Source organism: Hypomesus transpacificus, chromosome 18, assembly GCF_021917145.1.
Source record: "Hypomesus transpacificus isolate Combined female chromosome 18, fHypTra1, whole genome shotgun sequence".
NCBI classification, from domain to species: Eukaryota; Metazoa; Chordata; class Actinopteri; order Osmeriformes; family Osmeridae; genus Hypomesus; species Hypomesus transpacificus.
The window spans coordinates 13,169,183-13,190,218 of NC_061077.1; the positions used below are offsets into that span (position 1 = coordinate 13,169,183).

General features: G+C 40.8%; 2 protein-coding genes across 7 annotated transcripts in view; both read left to right on the plus strand.

Annotated features, from left to right (window-relative positions):
* The window catches only part of LOC124480282 (deoxynucleoside triphosphate triphosphohydrolase SAMHD1-like), a 39,505-nt gene that overhangs the window by 11,107 nt on the left and 7,362 nt on the right, over nucleotides 1-21,036 (plus strand). For both annotated transcript variants that reach the window (XM_047039419.1, XM_047039417.1), the window contains exons 2-4: nucleotides 19,998-20,158; nucleotides 20,250-20,365; nucleotides 20,673-20,743. In XM_047039419.1, coding sequence (XP_046895375.1) covers nucleotides 19,998-20,158; nucleotides 20,250-20,365; nucleotides 20,673-20,743 — 348 coding nt within the window. The remainder of the gene's footprint in view (nucleotides 1-19,997; nucleotides 20,159-20,249; nucleotides 20,366-20,672; nucleotides 20,744-21,036) is intronic.
* LOC124480286 (deoxynucleoside triphosphate triphosphohydrolase SAMHD1-like) lies at nucleotides 81-12,814 on the plus strand. Of its 5 annotated transcripts, none has more exons than XM_047039428.1 (15): nucleotides 81-3,658; nucleotides 3,928-4,121; nucleotides 4,223-4,383; nucleotides 4,469-4,584; nucleotides 4,866-4,936; nucleotides 5,401-5,550; nucleotides 8,580-8,680; nucleotides 8,784-8,892; nucleotides 8,980-9,071; nucleotides 9,310-9,425; nucleotides 9,543-9,670; nucleotides 9,754-9,816; nucleotides 10,038-10,142; nucleotides 10,272-10,397; nucleotides 11,405-12,814. In XM_047039428.1, the coding sequence occupies exons 2-15, from the start codon at nucleotides 4,053-4,055 to the stop codon at nucleotides 11,426-11,428; spliced, it is 1,431 nt and encodes a 476-aa protein (XP_046895384.1). In that variant the 5' UTR covers nucleotides 81-3,658; nucleotides 3,928-4,052; the 3' UTR covers nucleotides 11,429-12,814. The 5 variants fall into 5 exon arrangements, 4 of the variants coding, with proteins under 4 accessions (XP_046895384.1, XP_046895386.1, XP_046895385.1 ...); XR_006957533.1 differs by having other exon boundaries at nucleotides 82-3,658; nucleotides 9,754-9,825; nucleotides 10,038-10,098; XM_047039430.1 differs by having other exon boundaries at nucleotides 82-3,658; nucleotides 3,928-4,002; nucleotides 9,754-9,825.

A 21,036-nucleotide genomic window follows, 5' to 3' on the forward strand; every position in this document is an offset into this window, starting at 1 on the left:
TTCTACCAGGACCCGAGGCAAAACAGAACAAAAATGTACCCTTACCCCCTCGTAAGGGAACCAAAATGGTGGTGGATGGACAAAGAACAATAGTCCACCACTCCCTCCAATATAACGTATAGCTTTACTTTCACGCCTCTTCCCGTCATCTACTCTCTCCTAACCAGAATCCTCAAACATTATATGGGTCTCAGTTAATCACCCCCATCCCGCTTCAGGTGTGTGTCATTAGTCCTATCCACATTTAATTAGGAAGACTGGAGCTCGGTGGGTCTGGGCTATTCCTCCACCTCCTGGCCACAGAGTGTCCCTCCATGGTGACCTGGGACCATATGTCACACTATTCATTAACATGACCCACTTTTTAACCCCAGGATGAACCCCAGAATGAGTGAGGGCCAGAACAGAAGATCAGGAGAACCAAGGAATAAAGAAAGTCTGAGCGTTCTCCCCAGAGAGCTCTCTTCTCAAATGATGAAGCACAGTGATATTTAGTAGGTGTCTACTGTGCATTGTGCTGTGGAACAGATGTGTAACTTGTCTTATTGTTAAACTGCTACGCTTCTTGAAACTGCATCCAAGACTTTCACCCACTGGTGCACTTGTGTACATGGTTGAGTGACAAAACTGATTGGTTTGATCTGATTGTTTTAATGGAGTTGATGACAGTTATTAAGATGCAAAAAAAGAAATGTCACTGAGTCAGCCCTGTTCAATCACTTTATTCACTTTCTGCCTTATCTCCAATCACTGAGTTGTCATCTCTTCCATGTAGTTAAGATTATTTTTATGTAAAAAAAACCCTTAAGATTTAAGAATGGTTTATTGTTAGATGAAAATTATTTGGAATGCAAGCATCAAAAATGTTTCTTTATTTTTGTGTTTTTTGGGGGTAGAAGATATGTTGATTCAGTCTGGGATTTGAAACCAAGTTAACATAATCGTAGCCTACATATTCAATATTGACTATTCAAATATTTTAACGGATGTGGGCTGAGCATTTCAATATGTTATTCCAATGACTGTTCACCCTGCGTCTCATTTTAGTGTTTAGTTTAAGTTTGTCTCCCTCTACAGGATGAGATAGTGGTCAATAGGCCCAAGTGTGACTTCCTGGGTGCAAAAAGCTTTTCTTGCAGATTAGTTCTTGGGATCCTGATTTCTTTCCACATTTGTTAATTTTTTGTACTAGTCTTTTAATCTAGAACATGAAAACTGACTAAAATATTAAAAAATACATTTTTGGTTTTCAACTACAACAATTGTGGACATTCCACTTCTTGAGACCCAACAATGACATGGCACGTCCAAACATTATGTATGAGAGCAGGAAACCCTTTAGTCAGCTACCAACAGGAAACAGTTGAAAATGGCACACAATGGTAATTTCACGTTGATTCATCCAGTACACATCCAGTACACATGCTTTAGTTAGCTGAACAGCGAGTCAGCAGAACCTCCTCTCTGCCCAGGTGTCCAAGCTCCTGCCTGAGAGGTTTGCTCCTGCCTGAGAGGCATGTTCTTCAGAAGATTTGATCATTTAGAAAGGGGGCCTTGCTTGTGTTGATCAAATGAAATAAAAAGTTTTGCAAACAACATGGTAGTCATCAATCCGTCAAAAACGTTATTTTGACTGTAATGCAGGATAACTCATCGGCCTAAGAGTGGATTTAAATGTTGTCTCTCTGAAAAAACTATAAGGCTATTTGTTTTAGTGAATGATTAGTAAATGATTTGTGAATATATCATTGTCATGACTTTACCTGGTGAGGCACATTATTATTAACAAATGATGAAGTACCGTCTCTATGAGCTCATGATTGTTTAATATTGGTGCTGGACAGACCACAGACCATCCACACTACGGTAGTTCCGTGGAACAGTTGCACAGTTACTAATAGGTCAGATATAGCTGCTGAAGGAGGGGTAATTCAAGTAGTGCTGCAAGCAAATATCAGAGCACCAAAAACTTAAATGGCGGTATCCGTTCACTTGTTCTCCATGTTCTGCTTAAACCCTGTAGTTCCCGATTCATCTCGTACTCCTAAAGTGTCTCAGTCCAGTTGCAGATGTCTGGAAGCTCATAATGCACCATTATTGAAAAGTGTTAACAAAGAAGTGTAAAGGAATGACATCTCTACTGCTAATCAATGCTGCTACAACAATCAATATCTCAAGTATATAAAATGTGTAATGCTTCATACTAAAACATATATCCAAATGTGATCAATTGCTTTAATTAAGAACAGATGAACTTCTGCAACAGGATGCTTCTAAGTCCGTGGAGAGTAACCCATGTCATGTTGAATGTAACGTTTGGTGTGAGACGGAATGCTGAAGATCAGCATGCTGACTGGGGAGGCTGAATGGTGGAGCCCAGAGATGGGGGTGAGCACAAGGGAGCCTCTCAGCTCATGGGAGTAAAAGTGTCAACATGAGAGATAAGGTGATGCTTTGGGCTGTGGAGGATGCAGCTCTCTGCTCTTGAAAGTCCAGACCATCTAGTCTGTCCCACCTTTGGATGTACAGCCAACCCTTGGATGCCCCGTTCCCTTGGAGACTCAGCAACCAACTTCCCCTTTCTCTCTGATCATCAGGACCTTAGGATGGTCAGCTCCCTTAAGCAAGACTTTTCTCACAAAGGCCTTTGTCTATTTTACTCTATGAAGGGAGACTGGTAATGTAAATCTTGATCTTTAGACGAAACTCGAACGTGAAGAACACCGCTGTCACCAGTGTAAACCTTGATCTCTCCGAGAATAGGTTCTTGGTGTAGTAGACGTATAAAGAATCACGGACACACGAGTTCGAACTGAGAAGACTTTTACTCAAACTCCAGCCACAACGAATAACTCTCATTTTCCTTGCTTTCTCGTATCTCCCCCCCAATTTCCCGACAAGCATTATGGGTATTACAGTTCTTACAGTAACATTAACTGTATCGCCGATCTACATTGAGACACCATGGTGTGTTGTGTTTGTTGTTTGATTGCATCATTTCTTCTCAATAAACTACAAAGAACTTGGTCTGGCATTTAACCTGGTATTCTTCTCCTCCTGATTTGAACCTCAACAGAAGCCCTAACCACGTAGCCTAACCAAAAACAGGCCAAACTCAAATACCCTATCTAGCGCTCGTTCCTAACATAAAGTGTTTCCAGAGATAAATCGCTTCGTGATTGCAATGTAGCCTATCATGGGCAGCTTACCTTTCCCTTCGTCACTGGGTGAGGAACCAAACGAAACTAAAATCACTATACCTACCGAGTAAAGACCACTAAAAATCAACAAAGGACAGATCGTAGCCAACTGGGAAACTGGACAAATACGAAAGTTTCCATTCACGCGGAACAACAGAACAAACACGGTATGTGTAAACAAGCGGAAGACAGGTGAAGCCTGAATGGGAGACGGACAGACATCTGATTGGACGAATACATTCGCGTTGTGACAATGACTGGGGTTTGACAAGCCAATCACAAAGGGACACTTTAAGCACGGCGTGACAGGAGGAGCAAAACAATTGCTGCCTTCCTGTTTTTGTTTCTGAGAAGAGGCTGCACCTTTTTCGATTAGATCGGGACTTGGAGCATGGCAGTCGGCTATCCGATCTCCTCTTCCTATGTGGCATGACGAAGGCATGCCCCAGCTGTCTCAGGTAGATTCGGCGACGTCAGCCATGTTCTGCAAATTTCTAATCTGGGAAGTTCCCATCCAGATGATGACAGCATCAACATCCACCATGTTAATGACGCTTGAACTTGTCGTTGGTACATCCGTATGTTCTTCTGTTCTCCATATTGAAAAGAAGAATTGATCTTTATTCCTAATGCGATTAAACACACACATGTTCAGGGAGTGGTGACACCGATATTCTTTCTCTGCCATTTCCCATTCTGTTGTACTTCCTCTTGAGGGCTGCCGTAGAATCACAAATATTGCGGCTGACATCGGTTGTGATGCACTGGAAACGCTTCTGCCAGTACTCAACCAATCCAAAAGGTTCAGCGCTGTAAATTCCTACATATGGATGAAACGGGCCTGTGGTTGAAATGCTCGCTTGCGAGTTGGGGGTCATGGTGTTTCCCAGCACACAGTGTTGTTTAGAGAGTTGTTCAAAGGTCTGTTAATATTCCATCACCACAATTGATGTTGGATAAAGAAAGGTACAATTAAAAGCGAACAATTAGCATTATTCCTTCTTTTGTTTCAACTCTTTCAGGTGTTCAACGACCCAATATATGGGCTTGTGCCAATGCACCCTTTGCTGGTCCGCATCATTGACACACCCCAGTTCCAGAGGCTTCGCTACATCAAGCAGCTTGGAGGGGTCTGCTACGTCTATCCTGGGGCGTCCCACACCCGCTTTGAACACTCCATAGGGTAGGACATTCAAATGATTTGGTGATACTGGATGATTTAGGTCTTGTTTTGTGCTAACTGGTTGTGTGTGTGTGTGTCGGGCTAGAGTGAGTCACCTGGCAGAAAAACTGGTCCAGGAGCTGAATGAGCGGCAGCCAGAACTTCAAATCACTTGCAGAGACATGCTCTGTGTGCAGATCGCTGGCCTCTGCCACGACCTGGGTGAGGAAAACACACACACTCAACCTTGTACACTCACTATGAACTGAACTGCAGAGTTCCATTTCAAGGTGTGGCAGAAAGTGGTGAAGATGATATGTTGTTTTCACTCACTCTCTTTCCCACTGGGTCATACAAGATTCTTTCCGACTTGAATACGTTTTGGGCTCACCTGTGAGGAAGCTCCATGTTGTTTCTCAAGATGTATCTATTCCCCTTTGTCCCACACAGAAATACACTGACTTTACAATCTCTCTTTCTTCACCTCCAACATTTTTTATCAGGACATGGCCCTTTCTCCCATTTGTTTGATAAGATGTTTATCCCCAAAGTCTCTAGAGGAAGGAAATGGAAGGTAAAAACAGTTCTGTCTCCCTTTCTCAAAACCCCAAATTAATATTCATTATAATACGCAGGCAAACATATATGGGAATGCACTGGCTTTATTTGTGTGTCCTGTTGTTGTCAACTGAATAGTTTTTTTTAAAGCCAGGGATTCCCAGATGTTTCATAATGACAGAAGCAATTGCAAATATCTGGTCTTCTTTGAAAATGGGTTAAATTACCTCTGCACTATTACTTTAGGTCAGATATATTTGCATTCACAACAAAATGTGACCCATTTCAAGATAGGACAGGGATCCAGTCCCATAATGCTGTTTAGGTGCAGGAAACCATTCTGCTTTGGTTTCTCTGTATTTTGGTTGTCATGGTGAAGGACTGAATACAAAAATAAATTTGTCTTACAAATGTATGTTGGGTAGACGTGTGTATGTACATATGATTCCACTTGGTTTACCAAAATCCTCTTTTCTTCAGCACGAGGATGCGTCCGTGGCCATGTTTGACCACCTTGTTGACCAAAATGAATTGAAGAATTTGATGGAGCAGCATGGTCTGGTCCTGCCTGAAGACTTGGACTTCATCAGGGAACAAATTGCTGGACCGATTGACAAAACTCCTGGGAAGGTATCAGTAACAGCAGTCAGTTTTGTTACAATAAATATAGTCAACTACTCCCTTCTTCCCCTCTCGACCACAAGGTTCCCATCCAGGAATACAAAGGCTTGTTAATTATACAATTTAACATGTGCCAAAAACATGGTTGAATGGCCCTTGATTGAATGGGATCAGTTTGATCCTGAGGACATTGATAGTTCACCCAACATGGGAGGAGTAAACATAAAACTTTCTAAACCATTTCTCTTGCTGGTTTGTGGACTCTCTCTTCAAGCTGTCAGTTGATTTGGGTATTCTTACTCAGTCCTCCAATAGTCAGGGAGAAAACCAAAGGCAACCACAAGACAAGGAGACGCAAAACCTTTGGACTTATTATTATTATTATTATGTAATTTATTACCCAACCACTTAACACTCCAAACTAATTCAAACAAATTCTCCTACACGAGAGATGCAAAGAAAACGGCACATGTATAGAAAATGAATAGTCTGTTACTCTTACATCCTGTAGCTCTGTTTGATTGTAGCTCTCTATGACAGTATGACAGGTCAACTTTTAGAATTTTAGATTTTGTTTGCCCTTCATATCACTGTGTCAATTACAGTTTTTCTCGATTGCTTTGGCTCAATTCTTGAAACAGAAATTACATTCTCAAAGCTTCACGTGCATTTAGCAAAATAGCCTATATGGTTCAGCACAACTACATAGATCACCTTCAAAAGGTCATATCTCACCCAAAACAGTTAACTCATGCTTCAAAACCAAATCATTTTTTCATATAAATAGTCAGTGCCCCCAAAATGAATAGTTCCTTCTCGATTGCTTTGGCTCATTTCTCGAGAAAAAAGAGAACATGCTTAAACCTTTAAATACATTTGCCAAAATTACCCAGATGGTTCAGCAAAACACCATAGAACACCTGCAAAAGGTCATCTCTTTCCTAAAACAGACAACTTATCAGTCAAAACTAAATCCTTTTCTCATACAAATAGTCAGTGCCCCCAAAATGAAAAGTCCCTTTGGCATTGTGTGAACACTGCAGGTCAAAATGTTTAGATGTTTTGTCAGTATGGCAGTGAACCTTAGAAATATCCCTTATGTGCACTGTGTTACAGTTACTGTAGTAGATGTTTTCTTTCCAGAATAAATGTGTCTCAATCTACATTTACATGTATTCATTTAGCAGATGCTTTTATCCAAAGCGATTTCCAAGAGAGCTTTACAAGTGTGCATAGGTCACTGATCATACAGTAACAACGCGATAGCCCCAAACATTTCGGGTAGCCAAAACATGAAGCATACATTGTGAAAAACCCAAATACAGTAAGTGCCAAAGAGAAGAACCATAAGAGCATGTAGCCAAACAAGTTACAACTAAACAACATGAACCTCAAAAGTGCAAGAGTGTACCTGTAGAAAAGCAAGCAACAATACTGTAATGTATGCTTCATGTTTTGGCTAACCACAATGTTTTTGGGTTCTCGTTGTTTAGGATCATTGACCTATGAACTTTTGTAAAGCTGTCTCTTGGAAGTCGCTTTGGATAAAAGCGTCTGCGAAATGAATACATGTAAATGTGTATCAAACATAAAAAAGATTACAGTAATTCAAGAGTAGCCTACAAGGTTTCACATCACATATTGCACTTACACTGCCATGGAAATTGTTACTGTAATTGCCATACATCATGGTTACTGTTACAGGAAATGTGTACAGCACAATATACTTTCATACAATAAGCACATCAAAACTAACATTATGTATAACCTACACTAGTAGTATGAGTAACCACAGTAAGTTTCAGGCAAGTGACACTTTCCTAGTCAGAGTTAGCAGGGGGTGCATTACAGTAAGCCTGGCATGAAATGCACCTCCTCTATTGTCTGTTCTGTATATCCCAGCATCAAATGATTCCTATTGTACACTGAGGGGACTAGTATGAGTAACCACGGTACTTTTCAGGCATCTGACCCCTTCCTAGTCAGAGTTGCAGAGGGTGCATTTCATGGCAAGAAGTAAACACATACAGTAAGAAAGTAAAGCAAAGCTGGAGTTTCACTAGTTGTCGTCCTCACTCTCCTGCTCATCCTCGACAAATGTAAGAAAGTGAGGCCCTACCAAACCCCTCTCATGTAGAGGGATAAGATCGGAGTGCAGGCGGTCCAAGGACACCAGGAGTGTCTGGGTATCGTATGGGCCAAGACTGGGAATGTGGGTGACTACACCATTCTCTGAAATGGCAGCACAAACAGTGATGTTTCCCCCGAGCTGGCCTGGGACAAGCTCTATATATTTGATGGAAGCATTTATACTGCTGCATTGCTCCTGTCAGCTAACTAAACTTACTGTGTGATTGGTGATCGGATGTGTCCCCTTGTTTTGTAAAGTTTTACTTGCACCTGACAATGACCGTAAGCAGATGATCCAAGAGATCCATATTACAGTATATACCATTATGTTTTTCATGGTATTATGTGCCTGAAAGATTTTGAAAGTGGAGTGAACTATCGTGCAGGTGATGATGTACACAAGGAAATTATGCCAATATGTTTTGCAGAGAACAACCACTTGACTGAGAAACAACAGTCAGTTTAGACCAGCAAGATATTTTCAATTGATAGTTGGCCTAATTGAAGGCAATTATACCTAACCATTTCAAAGATGTGCCAAATCATTTGAAATGTGTGCAAACTGTAGGCAATTGCACTTGTCATTTACAAGGATGTGCTAATACAATTGCAATTTGATTAAAGGAATGAACAATTCCAATCTGTTGTGAACAAGTGCCCAGCAGTTTGGAGGTTTGCACGTGTTGTTTTGAGAATGTCATTTCTGTTTCGTGAAATGAGCCAAACCAATTGAGAAAAACTGTAAATCAACCTAATACCAAGTTAGCTATGTTCTATTATGTAAACATAACCTTCATAACCAAGTGACCTTTAAATAGATCTGCAAACACATCTATTGCTCACTTTATCCAAAGTAGAGTGAAGATACCCCACAGAGGTCATTGAGCATTGTTTTCTGCTGTTTCCAGTGGCCTTACGAAGGCAGACCAGTGGAGAAGTCCTTTCTTTATGAAATCATAGCCAATAAGAGAAACGGTGTTGATGTTGATAAATGGGACTACTTTGCCAGGTATGTCATGCTTTCAAATACTTGGTTGTCAAAGTTGTTCATAGGTCTCTGAAATGGCATTCCTAAACATATTCTTATCAATTGTCTTCTGTCAAACACACAGGGACTCCTACTACCTAGGTCTTCAGAGTAACTTTGACCATGTCCGCTATATCAACTTTGCCCGAGTCTGCGAGGTGGATGGGGAGTCTCAGATCTGTACTAGAGACAAGGTGCTACTTGTAGCCAGGCAAACCCTTTATGTTGAAATAGGGTATGACTTCTAAAGGTTCACCGTACTGATGTCTCTCTCTCAATAGGAAGTGGACAACCTGTATGACATGTTCCACACCAGATTCAGCCTCCACAGACGAGCCTACCAGCACAGAGTGGTCAATCTCATTGAACTCATGTGAGTATTGTACAGCAGGTGCTCACATACAGCTTCATGTCTGAAGTCAAATGTATAAATAGAGAGAGGGTGGAGACCACCATTCAATCAATCAATATTTATAGAGAATGTTTGAATACATCCAAGGTTGAACAAAGTGCTGTACAAGAGGTCAAATAAAAGTTCACTCTTAGATGTAATTGCTACATTGTGACTTGAGATGTTTTCTTGTCACCATCAATTTGCTTTGGCTCTCCAGGATTGCAGACGCCCTTGTTAAAGCAAACGAACACATCAAGATTGAAGGCTCTGGGGGGGAAATGTTCAGAATGTCAGAGGCCATAGATGACATGGAGGCCTACTCTAAACTCACAGGTTCAGATTAGCCTCATACTCTTGATGCATTTTCTCAAACGTGCCAGGGATAACAAAAGAGGTACACCAAAACCTGTCTCTCTCTCTCTCTCTTTTTCCTCCTCTCTCCTCATGTAGACCATGTGTTTGAGCAGATCCTCCACTCCTCCTCTCCTGAGCTGGCTGAGGCAAGACAGATTCTAGAGAACATCACCTGCCGACGTCTCTACAAGTTTGTTGCCGACTCTCGAAGGGAGGTCTCACAGGTGTGTGGGGGTATAAATGTAATGGGGTTCAGTTTGGTCACCATTCATTTGAAGCCAGAGGAGTAGCAATGTCTCATTTCCAGGTCCAGTTCGAGGACTGGGCACGTGAAGTGGCAAGACGCATGAACCTAGATGCAAATGACTTTGTACGCAGCGTAAGTGTCCAGACTTTGGCCCTTTAAAAAAAAAACATTTGAAGACGTATACTGCATTGCTCCAAATGTTTTTTATTGGTGGAATTTAGTCTCTTTGCAAAGAGTTCATAAAAACAATGTTGGATGTCATTTGTTACCTTGAGATGGGAAGTCTGAGGACCTGGGTCTTTTATCACTCAGCCTATGATTCTACCTGTGTAAAACTGCCTCAGGTCATCAGAATCGATTATGGGATGAAGGAGGACGACCCCATTGACCAAATGCGCTTCTACAGTAAGAAGGACCCTACCAAAGCTTTCAAAATATCCAAAAACCAGGTCAGACCCATGCTGATGTTAATAGAACCTCCTACCACTCACTTCTATGGTTGTACAGTATTGAATGAACTGGGACACGAGTGTGGCACTACTGAAAGACATGTTCAAACCAACTGTAACCTCTACCAGGTGTTCTTCCTCAAGCCCAAGAGCTTTTCACAGCATCAGATCAGGATCTACTATAAGAAGGAGACTGATGAAGAGACTATAAAGGCCATTAACGATGACTGGAGCCGCAACTTCCCCAAACCACAGGTAAGTGAATCTGTAAATGAGTCAAACAAACGTACTTTATTTCATACTGCACATATTTCATACTGCACATATTTCAATACATAAAGTCCCTCATAATAACACAAAACTGTGTATGAAGTTTCAGAATATTTTATGAAACAAAGCCTAGCAAACCAGAAGCAGATTCTTTGTGCATGCTTCAATGACCCAACCAAAACAGAAAAAACTTCCCAGTCTGGGTTGTGCCAAAAGACCAAATCATAAAAGCCCTAGCACCCTTCTCTGGGGTGTGGTCTATTTATCTTTTACTTATTGCTTTTCCTTTATTGTCATGGCCACCCACATGATTGAACTTAACATGGTGGTACATGGCAGTGTCCTTTGTAGGTTTTTCACATATCAAGTCCTGAATGTGAAGGTGAATGTGACATTGCATCTTGCACACACAAAAGATGTCCACAACCGGTCATTTCAGTTAAATGCAAATATCTCTGCTACTTTTGAATATACAGTATCTGTTATTGGTGAACACCCTATAGCAAGATATTCATTCCCCTGGTGTGCTGATTAACAACAAATTAACCTGGTGGTTAATGACAAGTTACATTTAGTAGTTTTAGTTTATCCCAAATTTGAACTCCACATATAAATCTATTATAGTGGACATAATAAGTTCTACTTTTTGTTACTAATGTGAAAACAGGCATATCAAGTTTCAGAATGTTTGGATATATGGCGTGGAAATGGCCAGACTTTACAGTGAAGTAAACACAAGATACACTATGTTTTCTTACAGTCTAATAGAAAGGATATTTTACAATACCCTTTACTCAAGTGCGGAGACTTTCCTGTAGGCCGGTGGTTCTCAAGCTGTGGTAGCAGTGGCACTTGGACCTCAGAACACTGTCGAAATGTTTGCAGATATTGGCCAAATGTATGAAGTCACAAACAATGAGATTGTTAGGTAGGTACTGTAGCTAGCTAGAATGCTTTGTATCATGGTTTCATAACCCACTTTTTAACCCCAGGATGAACCCCAGAATGAGTGCTGACAAGAACAGAAGATCTGGTGTTATTCCAGAAAGTGGGTTCAACAAACTGTGAACCTAATCCTGAACTTGGAGTTGATACCCTAATATGGGAAACTTTCAGAAAAGCTGATTTTAATTAGGTAAATCAACTCTGAGTACGTCCACTCAGAGTTAAGTGCGGGCATGAGAACTATTAAAAGCCAACATCAATGGAACTCAGGTACTATGATCCACCATGGCACCTGAAGACAAAAAACATTGTCCTACTGGTGCAGGATACGTGTTTATTGTGAATCTGAGCACATATTCTGGAAAAAAGCAACGCGACTGTCACAACATAGGAGACACAATTGGTGTGGGAAACAATTGCTGGCCGAGTCAATGCATACCTTTGAATGCAATAGCAGTTCATACATTCTGGGTCAGATGGCTGAGTGGTTAGGGTGTCGGGCTATTAATCAGGAGGTTGGTGGTTTGATTCCCGACCGTGCCAATTGACGATGTGTCCTTGGGCAAGGCACTTCACCCTACTTGCCTCGGGGAGAATGTCCCTGTACTTACTGTAAGTCGCTCTGGATACGATCGTCTGCTAAATGACTAAATGTAAATGTATATATACATTGAACTACACTGTCCGTTAATATTACAGGTGAAAAAGTGGTGGACTTAATTAAATAGCATGTAGGTGTGTAACTTTTTGTCATTGTTAAACTGCTGTGTCTTGGAACTGCACCCAAGACTTTCACCCACTGGTGCACTTGTGTACATGGTTGAATGACAGAACAGATTTGATTTGTTTTAATGGAGATGATAAAATGATGAAGTTAAAAAGTCAGCCCTTTTCAAACGTTATTCACTTTCTGCCGTTTCTCCAACATTGAGTTGTCATCTCTTTCATGTAGTTAAGATGGTTTTTATGTAAAAAAAAAAAACCAAGATTTAAGACTGGTTTATTGTTAGATGAAAATAAATTGGAACGCAAGCATCAAAAGTTTTTCTTTATTTGTGTGTTTTTTGGGGGGGTAGAAGACATGTTGATTCTGTCTGGGATTTGAAACCACGTTATCATGATTGTAACCTACATATTTAACATTGACTATTCAAATATTTTTTTGGATGTGGTAGTGGGCTGAGCCTTGTTATTGAGCCATCATGTTATTCCACTGTTTGACTGTTTACCCTGCGTGTTATTTTAGTGTTTGGTTTAAGTTTGTCTCCCTCTACAGGATGAGATAATGGCCAATAGGCCCAAGTGTGACTTCCTGAGTGCTAAAAGCTTTTCTTGCCGATTAGTTCTTGGGATCCTGATTTCTTTCCACATTTGTTCATTTTTCTGTACCTGTCTTTTAATCTGGAACATGAAAATGGAATAAAATATTAAAAATACATTTTTGATTTCAACTACAACATTTGTGGACATTCCACTTCTTGAGCCCCAGCAATGACATGGCACGAATAAACATTATGTACGAGAGCAGGAAACCCTTTGGTCAGCTACCAACAGGAAACAGTTGAAAATGGCACACCTGGTGAAAACCAGGGGTAAATGGGTGATAATGTTGATCTTGTAACACAACCTTCAACTAACCAAGGTAATTTCACATTGATTCATCCAGTACATGTCACACGGAGTGGTAGGACCCAAACATAGTAGATAGTAGGCAGACAGGGGGGGAGAAGCCAACTCCCTGAAATGACTGTTTGTGAAGAAAAGAATGGTGGCCCCTCAGAACTAACAATGTATGGTACTTTCACTTTCAATTGATTGTTTGAAAACGTGATGGGATGTTCTGTACTAAAATTGCACATTATACATGTATAATGGTCTTGCATATCATATGTTATTATTGCATTTGTATACATTTTTATAGATTTTTTTTTATAAACAAATAGTTTTGGATTTATGACTCATTGTCTTTTTTTTACTACATGGGAGATCCCCCCGCCCCGTTTTACTTTTTATGGAACTTAAGTACATTTTAAATGAACTACTTGAGTAATTTTTCAGATATGTAATTTCACTTGTATTTGAGTAATATTTAATCAAAGTATTGGTACTTTTACTTAAGCAATATTTGTGTACTTTTTTCACCTCTAGTTGTCACTGATAAACATCAGCCGTGTTGAGTTGTGAAATGTGTACTTGTGTTATTATTGTCTTGACTGGAGCTGTAGTATCAAAGTCCATACAGCGAGCATACATAAAGGGAGGAGGCAGACAGGATCAAAAGCACTAAGATATTTTTACTCACAAAAATTACCAAATTCAGGACCTCCAAAAGCTCAAAGGACAGGGAGGCAGGGAGGCAGACCTTATTTCCTTTTCAACCTCATACAACGGGGTATTCTTTAGTCCTTGGAACCAAGGGCAGTTGTACATACTATTATGCATACTGTGCTTGTATGAGTACAGTATGCAAACAGACCTTGCCTAGGGCACAAAATGTGCATCAAAAAAAGGTTTTGTGGCTTCTCCTGTTCTGCAAATGTCTCAACACATTTTGACAGTCAAATATGTGCAAATACTATATATATAATATCTATTTATTTTAATATACTAAATAAGGATGATAGGATATGATCTGAGAGCACAAAACATCATTAATAATGACAGTAAAGCAATGTGAATACATGTGATATGGTACATGACCCATGATACAAGGGATTATGATAGTCTTGATGGGGTGCACCTCCACTTCCTGAAAGGGGTGCTGGAGTTGACTGTTGGCCCAGGAAGTTCCTTGTATCTCACAGCCCCTCTCTGTTGCAGTCACCAACCAAGCGCTGGTCAGCTTCCCTGCACACTGTACTCTGCGCTCATTTCCATGATGCGTACTGCCCGCAAGGCCCTGCTGTCTATTCTGGCTCTTGGCGTATTGATTTATGCCCTCCATTCATGGACCTTGTCCACTGACATCCCAGTTAATGAGCACCCAGAACTGGGCCTCAAGAGTCTTCTATTTAAGAAGCTTCATAAACCGGTGGAAGAACATGATAATATCCCGTATCATGTCAAGGAAAGTGTGGCAAGGTAAGTGACGAGCAGTGTTGGCTGCTCATGCTTTGGTTCAGTGTTGAGTGTGTGACACACCAACCTAAACACTGTGGCCTCCACAGTGGTGTACTTGGGTTAGCAGCACGTTCGCCTGGAAATCAAGACGTTAGTGTTCCTGTTTCTCTACCCAACAGTCACCAAAAGAGATGTTTTTCATTAACCGATGTGCTCTCCACCCAGTCGTCTGAAGCAGGATACATGCGTATGCGAGAGGGATGAAAGCATCCGACTGCCGTTTGCAAGCTTGCTGTTTCCACGCGTGTGGTCACATCACTTCTTCCCAGCCGTCCAGGACTCAGAGGTGAAGAGTCGCAGGACACAGGAGTATGAAAGTTTCTAGAAGAGGTATTAAAACAGTACACACGGAAATATTCACCCATGACCCCCACCCCTACTCCAAAACAAAAATACAGACATCATCATCGACAAAGGTAGGAACGGCAGCATTTAAGTGGATGGTATGCAGGCCTACACACAAACACCTAGTACAAAGCACACTCAGTTTCCATCGCATGAAAAAAGAATTCCACAATTCCTTGTAACCCATTGTCAAATTGAACCATATGAATTTGATGGAAGGTAACTGTTACGTGTGATTGATGCTTTTGTACGTCCCCATTACTACTCTAGGTCCTCCAGCGCTCTGGACCTTCTTATCATAGCAGAGGCTAACAGTCCTCTCCAGTACCCTACTCAGGGGCTGGAGGTACGACCCCTCAAGACTATCATCATCCCTGGTAAGAGCAGATAATAAACCATACATTAGAGAACTTCTGCAACCATTAAAGTGCTGTTGACAACATCTGAAGGAATAATAATGAGCTTGGTTTGAGGATAAAGAAAGTCTCTTTCTCTATAATAAATACAATTTTCACTATTGATCTCCCTGAAGGGCTGGGTCTGAAGGAACTGCCTAAAGACGTATACATGGTAGGTTCTAGTTCCTTCTGTTTGTTGTATAACTTGGTTTTAGGAGGGACTGTATGATGAGCATCCCTTCCCTGTTTAGACTTGGATCATTTTCCATTTATTTTGCATTTGATCACCATGGTGCTTTTTCTTAGGTGAATTTGACTGCACCATGGATACGTTTGATGTGGCTGGCTGCCACAGTGGATGCAATCTTCATCACAGGGGAAACATGACATAAGCATGTCCAGTAGCCATTGTGGAGGACCCAGATGCAGAGTAAACAGTTTGTTTTATTCCACACATTGACTACGATTTTGCCTGTCCTAACAGTAAACAGGTCGGTAATCCACAAAGCAGAAATAATCCAACAAGCTAGGCACAATGCAAGGTCAAAGAAACAGGGCAAAGGTCTATAATACTACATAAATCAATCTGCATATACATGCTCAGTATGTTGCTAATACAAACAATACCTCACATGAAACAAACGAAGGGCCTGACTTAAATAGACACGCTAACAATTAACAGGTGAAATCAATACAACCAAATGACACGAGACATATAAACTATACTAGACAGTGAAAAACTAGAACATGAAGTAAAACAAAAACAAAATAAAGAAGAACAAAAAAGGAAGAACCCTCACTGTCACGGCCACAGCCGTGCCCCCGTTTTTTGGTTTTGCCCTGCCCTAGTGTTTCCCTGTGTCTGTCATTGTCTCCACCTGTGTCTCGTTCAGTGGTTTTAGTTCTAGTTAGTGTCATTGTGTCCACCTGTGTCTTGTTTGGTTCTGTGTATTTAGGTTCCTGTTTTGTGTCCAGTCTTTGGCTGTTTATCAATCCGAAGAATGCTAAAAAACGTACTTGCGTTCTTCAGGAGAACGTTCTTGCCAAGCGTCAGGCGAGAATGGTCTTGCAAGACCGAGAGGACAGAGAACAACGTTCTTGCAATGACTTCTGGGAAATCAGATGCGTTCTCGCTGACCAAGTCGCCATCCGATGCATCCTCGATAAAAGGGGCGGGTCAAGAACATTTCAGGGTATTATTGGCGTTCTTGGTGACTTTTGTTCTTTGGAATGGAACCGTACTTGGGCAATGAAAGATTACGTCAAAACAGACCTGCCCTGTGCCCCTGCCTCTTTCCTGTCCTGTGCCCCTGCCTCCTTCCTGTCCTGTTCCCCTGCCGCCGGTTCAAGTATGAAGACGACTGAGGCTGTCCCTGCCGAGACTTCTGGCTGCCACCTTCCCCGCCCGTGTCCGCACTCCCAAGCTCCCCCTCGTCCGCGCTCCCAGGCGCCACCCCGGCCAAAAGGAGTCCTGGCAGCCGCCTCTTAGGTTGTGCACGGCCTCTCCACCGTCTCCTGTGCCCGTTCTGCCCCATCCTGTCTTGTTTAGGCCAATGGAAAATAACGTTTCTTTAATCCATGGCCTACTATTAATGACATTGCAATACATTGTAACCATTCTTGAAATAAATGTATTAGGTTATGTTTGTAGCATGTAGTAAAAGAACAGTAAACAATGTAATATTTATGGATTACTTAAAATGGTATTCAAAGACATTCGGAGGTGTTGTCTAATGATCATCTGCAGATGGGAGTGTCCTCCTCATTACTGCATAAAAGCACACTTACATCTCTACCTGGCGTTTGTCTTGAAAATTCAATTCAGTTACCTCACCACATCAGTTCACTAGTACCGTTTATTTCATTCCCCAAAATGAGTTGCTCCAAATGCTCAACTCCGACTGACCAGGGTCCGGACAAGCAGAAGAAGAATGCCTGCCAGTTCAATGTGCAGGGAAAGGTAAATATAGCCTTCTTTCTTCAGAGGAACTTGACAGTTTTAGCGTAAACAAACCAATCCAATATATTGTGTTGAGGAGTCTTATGCAATGATTATGTTTTAGTATTTTTTTTTATGAATAGGTAAAAATGCTGTGCAAAATGATATGTGGAAAACCCTATAGGTCTATGTGAAGTTTGTTTCAATAGCAACAGAAAGATGAATTAGAGGCTGTCTGGATGTGATTTTGAAATTAGAGGGTGGTGATGGAAATAAACGAGACAAAGGAATAAGATTGATTAGAGGGAAACAATCTTTGTCTTTAAAGTCAGAATCTGCAGGTAGGTAAACGGTGGCACACAGGAGGCTACAAATGATTTTCACTGATATTGTAGAAGTTTTTATATTGGCCAAACAACCAAAACTAAGCTCCTTGACAGAGGCGTTGTTAGACTAGGCTATATAAACTCCCCTTGCCTAACCCACTATATAGTTCAGGCACACAAGTTTGATATCAGCTTTGGCTGGGACATCAATAGTTAATGTGACATTTTAACATTTATTTGCATTAATTTGAGTTTTTTTGAGCTTCATGTAATATTGTTTTTATGTTTTAGTCAAAATAAGATGATCGGTAGGCCTATCTTTTAGAAACTATCTTTGGTTTTGTAATGTTTTCTTAGCCTACCTCAATTCTGACTTGTGTACTTCTGTGTGCGTGCTGCAGTGGCTATTTGGCAAGCTCAGAAGAGCGCGCTGACATGGAATTCTGCGTGCATCGGTTTGTGTTTTCGGTTAAACACATTTACAAGGGTTGATTGGGATACTGCATTTATTTTTTCCAGGATTATCAATCTAAATTATTGACTAATAAAGTAAATTGTTAAAACTCAAACTTTAGATTTTACTGGGATACAGAAGATTTATACTGGGGCTCGTACTCCAGTAAAAAGGGTCTATTGACGCCCCTGCCCCTTGATCTGATGGGAGAGAGTTAGATTGGAGAGTATATCACCAAATATGCTGAATTTGCAGGTATTTGACTCCATTGGTTAAATCAGAGCAAGAATGGTCAAGGAAATTTACATTTAATAACATTGCAAATGATTTGTATTGAAGGCAAACATGTTGAAAATAAAGGTTTTAAATCTTACTTTGCCTAGATAAATGTAAAGTGGAGGGAGAAAGAAACAGAATAAAGAAGAGAGCAAAGAGAAGTAGTAGCTGGAGAACACTGGTCCACTTTTATACCAAGACCATCATCAACCAACCTGACCATGTTTTATACTGAGACCATCATCTGTACAACCAACCTGACCATGTTTTATACTGAGACCATCACCTGTACAACCAACCCAACCACGGACCCTTTCTCATCAACATTGAGTTTATCACTAACAGGTTTTGGTGGGAACAATGTTCAGCTCTATTAAAAGATTTTAGAATACAAGTCATTGCGGGTCGCCGATTCCAAATGCCACTGGATTTTGTCCTCAGTATAAATGCTTAACCCTCATCCTGCCAGCATATCATTCAATGCCTACCTTGTATGTTAAATTGAATACAGACAATAATACTTACCACTGTAATAACAACCATCAGAGCAAAATTATAAATATGTTCTTCTTAAAACATTACCTAGATATGTAATCAACGTGATATGAAAAAAATAATGACTGATTATTATATTATTTTAGCAAAGTCACAGTGTTTTAAACGAAAATCTGTAGCCTACTTTACTTTAATACAAATTGTAGCTTTTATACTAAGTACATTCCAAATCGATACTTAAAAGCTTACCAATCATTATTTGATTCTGGTATCATTTAGTTTTCAGTAATTTCAAGTAAATATTATTTGTGTTAGGTAATCTATGGTGAAACCAACCAGAGTCGTTTTAACCCCAATATAAAAGTTTATATAAACCCACAGCCATTGTCTTTCAATATGAACGTAGCCTCGATAGAGACCTTGGTCTCAGTATGACCCCCTGTCAAAATAACGTTTAAAATAATGTTGAATAAATGTAATTCAAATTTAGATTTTAATCTGTACACAATGTAAAATGAATGGTGTTTACATTGAACACTGCAATACAGCCAGCACACGATATGGCTCATGCTATAGGCCTACTCAGGTGTTAAGACCCCGGGTAGAACTCGTTTACGTCTAGGTGTAGGGAGCCATAACGTAAACCGCAAACACCGAATTTAAAATAATAGGTTACATTTGTTTATTTTACAAAAACACTCCAGAGAACAATGGAAATACGAACGGTGCCAAAGAAAAGTAGGACTAATTTATCAAAAGAATTCCTAACCACGCAACCAAAAACAGCCCTAATCTAAAATACACGTAGCACTCGTTCCTAACCTGAAGTGTAACAGATATGGTGTAACGTCATGGCAACCATGGGCAGCTTACCCATACTGTCGTCACTGGGTGATGAACCAAACGAAACAAAAATCACTATATCGAGTAAAGCCGATCAAAACAGCAACAAAGATACATGTAAATATAAGAACAGCAGCGAAAACGAAAGTTACCGTTCACGCAGTACAGCCGACGGTAGAATAGAAAAAACACGGTTTGGGTGACAAGTCGACTTACGAACGGAAGACAGTTGAAGCCTGAAAGGGAGACGGACAGATAACTGATTGGACGAGGACATGCGCGCTGTGACAACGATTGAGGTTTGACAAGCCAATCACAGAGGGACATTTGAAGAACGAATGAGAGGGGTTCCCAGCACAGTGTTGTTTACAGAGTTGTTCAAACGCGTGTTATTATTCCACCACCACAATTGACGTTGGATGAATAAAACACTAGCTCTTTCAGGTGTTCAACGATCCCATACATGGGATTGTGCCAATGCACCCTTTGCTGGTCTGCATCGTTGACACACCCCAGTTCCAGAGACTTCGCTACATCAAGCAACTTGGAGGGGTCTGCTACGTCTATCCTGGGGCGTCCCACACCCGCTTTGAACACTCCATAGGGTAGGACATTCAAATGATTTGGTGATGGTACTGGATGATTTAGGTCTTGTTTTGTGCTTACTGCTAACTGGTTGTGTGTGTGTCGGTCTAGAGTGAGTCACCTGGCTGGTAGACTGGTCAAGGAGCTGAAAGAGCATCAGCCAGAACTTGAAATCACTTGCAGAGACTTCCTCTGTGTGCAGATCGCTGGCCTCTGCCTCAACCTGGGTGAGGAAAACACACACTTAACCTTGTGTACCGGTACTCACTATGAACTGAACTGCAGAGTTCCATTTCAAGGTGTGGCAGAAAGTGGTGAAGATGATATGTTGTTTTCACTCACTCTCTTTCCCACTGGGTCATACAAGACTCTTTCTGACTTGAATACGTTTTGGGCTCACCTGTGAGTAAGCTCATGTTGTTTCTCAAGATATATCTATTCGCCTTTCACACACAAATACAAATACACTCATGCTTTCCATCTTGAGTTAACAATCTCTCTCTCTATTCCCCCAACATATATTTGTATTACCAGGACATGGCCCTTTCTCCCATTTGTTTGATAAGATGTTTATCCCCAAAGTCATTGTTGGAAGTACATGGAAGGTAAAAACTGTTCTGTCTCCCTTTCTCCATCAAAACCCCAAATCAATATTTATTATTAGACACGGGCAAACATTTATGGGAATGCACTGGCTTTATTTGTGTGTGTCCTGTTGTTGTCAACTGAATGGGTTTTTAAAGCCAGTGATTCCCTGATGTTTCATAATGACTGAAGCAATTGCAAATATATGCTCTTCTATAAAATTGGTTTAATGATTTCTGCATGGTTATTTTAGGGCGGATATATTTGCATTCACAACAACAAAATGTGACCCATTTCAAGTTAGGACAGGGAT

What these genes read in the sequence shown, in the direction of transcription:
- LOC124480286 (XM_047039427.1), top strand. Translation starts at nt 4,053, where the DNA reads ATGCTCGCTTGCGAGTTGGGGGTCATGGTGTTTCCCAGCACACAGTGT. An exon ending in GTCAATCTCATTGAACTCAT is followed by an intron (nt 9,072 to 9,309) that starts GTGAGTATTGTA and finishes TTGGCTCTCCAG; the next exon opens with GATTGCAGACGCCCTTGTTA. An exon ending in GCAACTTCCCCAAACCACAG is followed by an intron (nt 10,398 to 11,404) that starts GTAAGTGAATCT and finishes TTTTAACCCCAG; the next exon opens with GATGAACCCCAGAATGAGTG.